The 9,913-nt window shown below is 36.1% G+C and overlaps 1 protein-coding gene across 17 annotated transcripts in view; it reads left to right on the top strand.

Moving 5' to 3' along the window:
• The window catches only part of EBF3 (EBF transcription factor 3), a 132,551-nt gene extending 124,593 nt beyond the window's left edge, over window positions 1–7,958 (top strand). For 3 of the 17 annotated variants that reach the window (XM_075843142.1, XM_075843146.1, XM_075843145.1), the window contains exons 12-17: window positions 22–87; window positions 708–885; window positions 1,658–1,846; window positions 2,743–2,940; window positions 4,146–4,271; window positions 7,434–7,958. In XM_075843142.1, coding sequence (XP_075699257.1) covers window positions 22–87; window positions 708–885; window positions 1,658–1,846; window positions 2,743–2,940; window positions 4,146–4,271; window positions 7,434–7,480 — 804 coding nt within the window. In that variant the 3' untranslated portion in view covers window positions 7,481–7,958. Of the gene's footprint in view, window positions 1–21; window positions 88–707; window positions 886–1,657; window positions 1,847–2,742; window positions 2,941–3,656; window positions 3,724–4,145; window positions 4,272–7,375 lie in introns of those variants that run through there. The other 14 variants (XM_075843157.1, XM_075843156.1, XM_075843158.1 and 11 more) reach the window with 9 other exon arrangements.
• The last annotated feature ends 1,955 nt before the right edge of the window (window positions 7,959–9,913 follow it).

Below are 9,913 nucleotides of genomic sequence, written 5' to 3'. Positions count from 1 at the left end.
CTCTTGTTGTTCCTCCGACAGGAAGTGTTACTGAAGAGAGCAGCGGACCTTGTTGAAGCCTTGTACGGAATGCCACACAACAACCAGGCAAGTCATTAATGCATCTTTGAAAATCCATTCAGAAATACGCAATTTAGAGAGCCACAGTGTGCAAGGGCTGGCAAGATATCAATACAATCTTATTTGCAATGTATGCCTTTGCCAACCACCTTAAGGGCAGTGTAATGTGATGAGAAGCACCGATGGGGGAAAAAAAAGCTTCATCTTTTCCGTTTTTCTTCTCAGAGCTCGTTTTCCTATCAGAAATGACAATTAGGTGTAAGGTGCCAAAAGCATAAGCAATCATTAAGACGAGAGAGTAACCTTGAACTGGGTCCAAAATATACAGTGACTAATAGCAAAGCCTGCAGTAAACCTGCCAAGTAGAGGCAAGAGAAAATATTTGACTAAATTGTAACAGTCATGCCATTGCCCTGATACAAATGTACATATACTGACAGTCTTATTTAGAATAACTATGTCCGGTTCATATTCCGTGCCGTAATATATTCCTGCGTCTTCTAAGAAAACAAGACAATGATGTGTCCTCTCTACTGACTCTTCCATCCATCTGATAGCTCCAAACTAGGAGAAGCTTTGTTTGATGGCTGTTGAGACAAACACGTATGATCACTTTGGTAACAATGTCTACGTTTATTGCTGTGTAGGAGATAATCCTGAAACGAGCAGCTGACATTGCTGAAGCATTATACAGTGTGCCACGCAATCACAACCAGATCCCCTCGCTTGCCAACACTCCATCTCACAGCGGCATGATGGGAGTAAACTCGTTCAGCAGCCAGCTAGCAGTTAATGTTTCCGAGACATCGCAAGCCAACGACCAAGGTATGTGGTTATGCAAAGCCTAATTCCATATGCTGCTCATGGTGCTTAGTTAATATCTATTCACGTTGGTTGATGTAATCAGTACATTGCTCTTAAACTGTCCCTAGTCAACATAATCCTTACCCCCACCTCTTTCCGCACTTGCCATGTATTGTTTTATCTCTGCATAGAATAACTATATTGGCACTAGTAATGGCATTTAAGGAATGGTAATGAGCTGTCTCGATGTAGTAGAGTAGCACATAAGATATGGGTAAAAGTTAAGGGTCTAAAGTAAATTTAATGTAGGACTATAGAAGTCATTAGAGGGGTAACACCATCCTGTCTTTTAAAAACAGCCTTTTAAGATGAAATCAGTGTAACAAACAAGTTGTTGGCTGTCAGTGGTGGCATTTGAAGGTCTCAAGAAAAGGCTGAAAGTTCATCTTCTATGTTGGTACAAACCAGGAATCAAGCCTGTTGATAATTGCTACTAAGGAGCAATGCGAAAGAAACTGACACAATTGGATCGAAGAAAGCTTTTGTTGGCTGTCTAAGCCTGCAAGGGAACAACATAGTGTGTGCTCATAGATGATTTAAGCAGGGCTGGTGTGATAAGGTTATCTTAAACTGCAACACTTGATAGGGCAGTAAGAGGCATTGTGAAGTAAAGCATGCGTGATCAATAAATCTGTGTAGCATTTGATGTGGATTCACGGGGAAGGAAGCAGAAGTGTCTATTATAAATGATAGTAACATTATCTTTTGTTTGCTGGGTTGCTGTTTCTCACAGTAGGCTACAGTCGTAATACAAGCAGTGTATCACCACGAGGATACGTTCCCAGCAGCACCCCACAGCAGTCCAATTACAACACAGTCAGCAATAGCATGAATGGCTATGGAAACACTGGAATGCCCAATTTAGGAGTTCCTGGCTCACCTGGGTTCCTCAACGGCTCATCCGCCAACTCTCCTTATGGCAGTGAGTGTTCTTCTTAATTCTTCTGCATTCAGCTATTTCTAATTTGGTTGCTTTTGTTTTACATTTTTATTTGTTTTTATTTTTAATTTATTTATGTTGTTGTTTTTTTGTTGTCATTTTTTGCTATGAGTTACTGAATAAAAGGATGGGTGACTGAAGGCTGGACATTCTGGACAATTGAAATAAAGACATAAATGATCAAGGATAGTGTGTGCCAATATAATTTCACATAAGTTACGTGGTGCATACTCTACAACAAATGAATTTGGGGACTTTGTAAGATTTTCTTACTATTCTCATGCCATGCGCTTAATTCTGATAGAAAGAATGTTGTGTGGACAGTATGAGTGTGGTTCATTGCAATCCATTTACATGACACATCATTGTATATCTTATACAGTATGTTGTCTGATAGGAACAACGGAAGAGGCCAACTTAAGCTAACCCTTTCATACAGATAAACCTAATTTATATTTCTACCTGGAGACAAAGAATTCAGAAAAAACTTGGAAAGTACGAACATTCGGCACTACTACTGATGGGCTCAGTCATACAGTACAATTGAGATTGGGCTGTGGATTGTCCTCACATACAATATAGTATTTTAGGACTCTTGGTTAGCACTCTATAGGCTTAGACAAGACCATAAGTGCAACAGATCCCGTCAATGGACATATCTTATATACAACCACCCCCCACCCCCCAAATTTCTTTATCCAAAGAGTGGCCATGCCGGAAATTTTATTTATTTCTATTTTGCACTATTATTTTTTTACTTTATTTACTGTTCCCAAACTCATAAGGCAAGACAATTAAACTCTCTTTTTATGTTTTGCCATGAGAGAAGTAGAAAAAAAACCTCTTTTTGAGTCCTGATTATTTTTGCTTTATTGCAGTAGTACCGTCAAGTCCTACAATGGCAGCCTCCTCGGTCACCCTCCCTTCAAACTGTAGCAGTACACACGGCATTTTCTCATTCTCACCTGCAAATGTAATCTCTGCAGTAAAACAAAAGAGTGCGTTTGCTCCAGTCGTCAGGCCCCAAGCTTCCCCTCCACCATCCTGCACCAGTGCAAACGGCAATGGACTTCAAGGTGAGTTGAGCTTCGGATGAGAATTTTCTGTTAACATATAACCTGTGCCAGCTCATGTGATAATTTTGACTATTCTGGCCCTTTCATTAACCTAATAAATCTTCCAATTAAACCCATTCCATTTCTGGTCTGGAAGTCCAGCAATCCAATGCACTCCACTGGGTTTTCTTGTTGCCAATCCCTTCCTGGGGAAGCTTCGTATGCTTCCATTTCATAGCAAAATAATATTGTACCAGATGTAATCCACATGCAATTCATAATAATGGCTTGGCAAAAAGAGGCACAGTTGAGTCCCTACTACTAGAGGAGTATATGGGTCCCTCTTGGGCATAAGCACAATGACGTATCATGTTTTATCAGTTTACTAATAAGTATTTTTTGTTGTGTACATAGATTCCATACAGCATGACATAATCACATAAGGGGCATGTGACATCATCAGAAGTTAGATAATGGCTGAGGATTAGCTCTTGTGTTGGTACCCATCAAGCTACTCTTCTGCCATATAATAAGCCATGATTTCCTCCATATTTTTGGCTATCATAGTGATGTGTTGATGTTCTGCCATTCCTTGATTCCCTTGCATATAAATCCATTTCCTTGCCACATTTTCTAAATGTCTGAAAAAATGGTGACTAGAGTCTTATGACAGTCCATGATATTTATGATAGTATTCAATGCTGCAAGATATATCAAGTATGTTTCTTATTTTTCAGACATGTATTATACTACCACATTCCAAAAATGTTGAAATTCGTAAAGCTAGAACCAGTGCTGCATAATGTGAGACATTTTCATCTTTTAATGTTTCATAAAAAGAACCGTTTACAATTGACATATTTGTTATTTTACTAAATACCAACATCCCTCCTTCCTTCCAGTTGAATGGAATAAAAGATCTAAAAAATATATTTAAATCAGTATAAATTAAACATAAATGGTCTAAAATGTGACATTTGCAAAACTAACAATTCACAAAAGCGAAATAACTATTTATGTGGCAAAATATTATTCATAAAAACTCATAGGATTTATGTTCATAAGATAAACTTTACTATTAATCCCTATGTCTCCAATTTCTCTGCTCATAATGTAATGTGAATATTGACGTCTTAAAGAAAAACTGTATCCGAAAACACAGCGATAATTTATATCTGAGTAACAGTCTGAACATATGTTATTTCTCAAAATATTTTTAAATGTAGAATCTGGAGAGGAAGAAGGTTGGGGAGGGTATACTACATGTATAGGAAGTGGCATCTCTGTCCTTTTTCCATTGGGCGTTTGCTTTGAGAATGGCACAAAACACCAGAGACTTCATGATTCAAAATGTATGTACAATTAAACCATAGTATCAATAGATATGAATAATGATAGAGACCTTATCCTGAATTGCATGATATCCCACTTCAATTGCTTTATGATGGGCCCATCACCTACACACAGGAATTTTTCAAAAATGTTTGTTTTTGGCCCGAACTAATAGAATTTCCACAGGATGCCCACTGGGGAACAAATGGAGTCAATGGAGGGGACGTGTAAGAGCGAATGCAAATATTCCCTAAGTTGCATGTAGCAACCAATCAGATTAGAGATCTAATTTTTCTTAAATAAGAAGACTCGATTACTTGTTATGGGCAACTACTCCAATTTTCCTTTGCATTAGCCTTTATAATATCCCCCATGTCTCTAGCCACAAAGATGGGCTGCATTCTCATGAATACTAGTTCTGGCCTTGAAATTAGAGTCTTCCTATGTGTAGGTGCCTGGTGCTTCATAAATATGAACCAATTAATAATTTAATACTGTTATCTATAAAGTTTTATATATTTTTTACTTAAAGTGTTGTATGAATTTTTATATTCCGATATAAAATGGGTAGAAGTAGAAACCTCAGATCGGAAAGTCACTCAGACAACTCCTCTCCATATGCCCTATTAGGACATATGGACATCATAGAGGGTGGCCCCGCTCAGGAGCTCCCTGTATGAGCCAGATCGGAGAGGTGCTAACAAAGTGTGTCTTGCTATGGCGAACCCATTCCGCAATGTAATACTACAGTTCCCCTGTAGTGGCCACTGTGGAGGAAGACCAAAGCTACCCTCAGCGATAACAGCTTATCGCCGGGGTTTTTTTAAGCCGAACCCATTGCAATCAGGTGATCACTGAGATGGCTTCAATTGCAAAAGGCATTGTCTTCATGAGATAACTTCTTTAAATAAGCATAATTATATTATATATGATATTTTTTTTTAGAATTTACACCTCCATGAAAAAATATTAATGCTACGGAAAAAGAGTGATGTTGGCCATGGCAAACAATCAGATTGCATATATCAGCAACACTCTTCTTCTTTGCATTTAATTGCTCTTTTTATCATATATCTGAGTATAAAATTATCTGCTCCCTATTAAGCTCCTATGTGGCACATTAATAAAACATTTTATTTTTGGTCGCAGAAAATGATCTACTTGGCCCATTTTTCAATAACAATTATTACGATTCTTGCAAAGTGCTAAATTAAAATTATTTCCCTATTCAACGTTACAGAAAATTTGTATACATGCAAGACGTAAGTCTTATTAGCCATAAACTGGTAACTGTATTCCTAAAACAAATTAATATCGTTGGGATTAATGAACTGAGAAATTGAAGCTTAGATCACTACATAAGCAAATTTATTAATCTTACACATAAATTAGTGAGGGGAAAAATAAGTTTTAATGAAGGAAAGGGAAAAATGTATGAATTGCAATTGTTCATCTCCAGCCACGTTTTGTTATTAAGGATTTGTAGGGTTTGAGATTTTCTCCCTAATAATTCTGCATGATAAAGTAAAAAAAATAATAATTCTCTATGTATCACAAACCAGGTTTTCCCAGTGGGCCCGAGCAGTAAGGAAAATAAAGAGAGCCCTGGCTCATAAGATTTTAATTTAGAACTAGAGAAATGTCTGGTCCTGACTGGTGAGTGAGTTGGCTTCATCTGACATTACCAGTACTGACCATGTTGTTTTTCAGCTGTCAACATGACCAGTCTCCTGGGAGTCTGGGCCACTGTTTGCTATTAGCAAAACGCTAAGAGAAATATCATATGTGGGAGGCAGGGTGTTTTGCACCAAAATGTCAGAACACTCTCCTTGCTTAAATGTCCTTTGTTGTTACATTATAGTTCACTAGCTAGACACTAGCTTAGGTTTTAAGATACATAAAAGGGATGTCCACCCCATTTTCTCCCTTTTTTAATGCATATTCCCCAAATTAAAAAATAAAATGATTTGCTTGTTATTTGTTTGTTTGCTGCCTTATGGTTGAAAATTAGTCATACAAATCCATAATGGGGTGCTCATAGACTGCTATGGGCCCATACAGTACCCCATGTGCCTTTAATTAAATATGGAGGTACACCGAGTTTTTTTTTCTCATAGATTCATATGGAGTCCAAGAGAAAAAAAATTGGGGCATGTTTCAATGTATGCCATATAAAAATATTCTCTTGTAGTAGTATTGCTTCTAGAGGAGAATATGGTGTCTCATGAATGCATCTAACAGTAGCCTGGGGCTCCGTAATACGGAACCATTGGGACTCTGTGTGACGCTATACATGGTCCATGAATGAGACTGTGCTATGTACATGGGCCCTAAGTGTACGAGAAATTCATGATATGTAGAGATGGGCTGACTACTTCTGCACAACATCTTACTTAACTATGCCCCGAGCCCTTGAAGGACCCCACTCTTACAACTATCCAGTATGAAGCCTGCGGCTTTTTATGTGTCTTATTTGACAACATTGTTTAGATGGCCATGCGTGGCCCAATAGTTCATCTCCATCTGATGAAAAGTTCAAAATTGGGCCTTTTAGTTGATTGATATTTAGTGTTTCTGAAGGTCCAAGAGCAATAAATATATCTCATAGATTTTCCAACATGGTGGAAAAATTATTAATGTGTACTGACATTCCTTCCGTCAGATCTTCCACCCAATACACATGGGTTCAGTAAGATGTCTCAGATGTATGTTTATGGGCCCCATCTCTTACACCCTCTCATCACATTAGTGGGCAAGTTCCACAAGATCAGCAGACTCAGACCATGAAGCCATGAAGTAGTCTGGGCTGCCTCTAATTTTCTGAAACCAGACTGGCCTAAGCTTCTTTGTCTTCCCAGAACTTGGAGAACATCTCTCCAGGGTCTCTTCTGGTTAAAAATCTATAGAAATAACCAATTAATGACATGTTATATTTATTTTTCAACCAAATGGCAGCAGAATTGAACAAATCAACTTATTGAAAAGTAAAATTTGACCAAAAAAATTCAGAATAGAGTCCCCGATAAAATAAAGCATTTAGTCAAATAAACCTTAGGTCTTACACTGAAAAATAGAGAACGTGTAGGCCTGTTAAGCTAATGTAATCTTTCCTCTTTTCTTCTAGCTATGTCGGGTCTTGTAGTTCCACCAATGTAAAGTCACTTTTGTCTACTTGCTTGTAGCATCAAGCTTCAGAAGAAAGCTTCAGGGGACACATTTAGTGTATTAAGGAGTACTGTCGAGAACCAGTATCTTCAGAACAAAAAACCACCGAGAAGCAAAATGCTACAAACTCTTTGATTTACAAAGATTTTATTTGAACTTATTAGAACTCGACCTGCAAAACGATCAACTTCTTCATGAACAATTCCATTTTGTCGACTCATATTTTTCACCTTTCTCAATCCTGAAGAAGATGGGGGAAAAAGCGACGCCTATTTTGTACAAAGTTTCCGATTATGTCTTGGCTATGTCTAGTACTTGCTCTATGTTGGGACAAAAGCGTTGTGGATGCACCGTTCCGAATTATCATGAAACACTGATGAAAAATGCCTCAGAACATTTTTCAAGTACTCATTATTGGACTCACAATGGTTGTGTATCTCTATAATGTGAAATATTTTTTTGTGGTGAAAAAGGGGGCCAAGGAGGTTTGAGCCATCAAACTGGAAAAAAATAAAAATATATGAATCATTTAAATTGGGGAGGGTGGGGTAAAAGGGGAAACTTGGGCGGGGAAAGGGTTTATCATTGCTTAACTTCATCTTAATGAAATGGAACTTTGTAACTTATTGTAGTTAGGAATTGTAACTTTGATATTGAATTCTCTTGCCTTCAACAAGCACACTGACAGAGGGAGATGCTACTGTCTGTTGGTTCCAATATACTTCCACTGCTAGAGCTTCCTGTTAAGCAAGTGTGACCTGCATCATTTTTTTCAACTTCTTGCTCGCACTGTATACTATTGCATTCTTAGGCTACTGTGAAGTCTATGTTTCTTGTACCAGAAAATTGTCCTTTTGACTTCTAGAACCTTATTCCCTAATGTGTTTTGTATGTGGTTATAAAATTGTAGACTTTTGTGATTTTGCCAAAGTTGTAGCTAAATATTTATACACTTGTCTTGAATTTTTTTTTTTCCAGATCCACTTAAAATATTTGAGAGCCTATTTTATTCCTTATGCATTTTTATGGGGAATAAAATAATCTTGACACTTTCTTTCACGTGAACACTTGCAGTCACTAAGGGAATTTATTTTGTAACATATCAATTATAAATATTGTATTTATCTTTGAAATTTTGTATATTGCTTTCCATTGTTTTATTTTTGTTCTTGTATGTATGTATGTATTATTATAATTATTGTTATTTTTTTATCATTTTTTTTATGTTGGGCTGGGGTTGTTGTGCTGAGAAAACAGCATTAAGCCAAGAAAGATTGCCTTCATACTGTATGTTCTTTTTAATGAATCATGGTGTCCATAAATTTAATTTGTACTTTCAGAAATGTGCTATTGTTTAGACTTTCCGTCCTTTTTTTATTTTGAGGAAAAGTCAAATTCATTCTTTATTTTTATATTATTTTTAAGTTATCTGAACAAATGATTTTTTCGAATAAAAGTTGTTTGTTGTATAGTCAAAAATAAAAAAAATTGTGCCACATGGCTGTAATTAATATTAGTAGAACAAAATGTGCATGATTATCCAATCACAAATACAATGGGCTTTGTGGTTGTATGTTTATTTTATTTTTTTCAATTTTTTTTTTTAATAGAATGTAAAAATCATTTTAGCTGCCACTCATAAGACTTGCCACATAGTAAATACTGTGCTTACTGGACAAATTCAGAGGCCGAAAATTTTAAATATAAAATTCACAACTGATATTTTGATTAAAAAAAAAAGTTTGCCACATTAGTTTCTCTGATGCCTTAAAGTTATTTTCTTTTGTAAAAAAAAAAATAAAAAAAAATATTTTGTGCTATTTATTACAGGCTTACACCATGATTTCTTATCATCACGTCATTTACGATGATTTATGGTGTAAAACTACAAATAAATAGAGAAAAAAAAGCACAATCCTGGTATAAAATGATGTCACTCCTTTTCTGCGTCTATCTTCTGCTGCACTCTGCACTCCCAATCTCATGCACTGTTTATAGGTTTCATACAAATTCACAGTAATACTCAACTTTTTTAAATATATTTTTAATGGAATTTTTGTAGCAAGTCCCATTAGCTGAGACTTTTTAATTGGAGAGATGTTCTTGGTAAACAATACAACTTATTAGTGCCAAAATCATAGTTTGTAACAGTGATGGTTAATATTTTTTTTCCTTTGCACTATAGGCATTGCTATTACAGCGGTGTGAATACTTTTGCAAACTGCAGCAGAATTACATTTTTAAACAAAAAGGAGAGACATTTTATTATAATTTCTAGGCAAATTGCATATTAATAATGCCTTCTAAAATAGTGGAAGCTATGGTATAACACAGATTTGAAATGCTTTGCACATTTATGTTATGAAAGCCGATAGGCTTAGCTAAATGGAAAAAATCTAGACACTTTTAAAAAAAAAAAAAAAAAAAAAAAGCCTCGTTTTTATTTTGTATAGGAAAGGTTCAAATAAAGAAAAAAAAGAGGTCATGTGTACATGTT

Source organism: Rhinoderma darwinii, chromosome 11 (assembly GCF_050947455.1).
Source record: "Rhinoderma darwinii isolate aRhiDar2 chromosome 11, aRhiDar2.hap1, whole genome shotgun sequence".
Lineage (NCBI taxonomy): Eukaryota > Metazoa > Chordata > Amphibia > Anura > Rhinodermatidae > Rhinoderma > Rhinoderma darwinii.
Note: the sequence above shows the minus strand (reverse complement) of the source record. Positions and strands in the feature narration are given on the sequence as shown.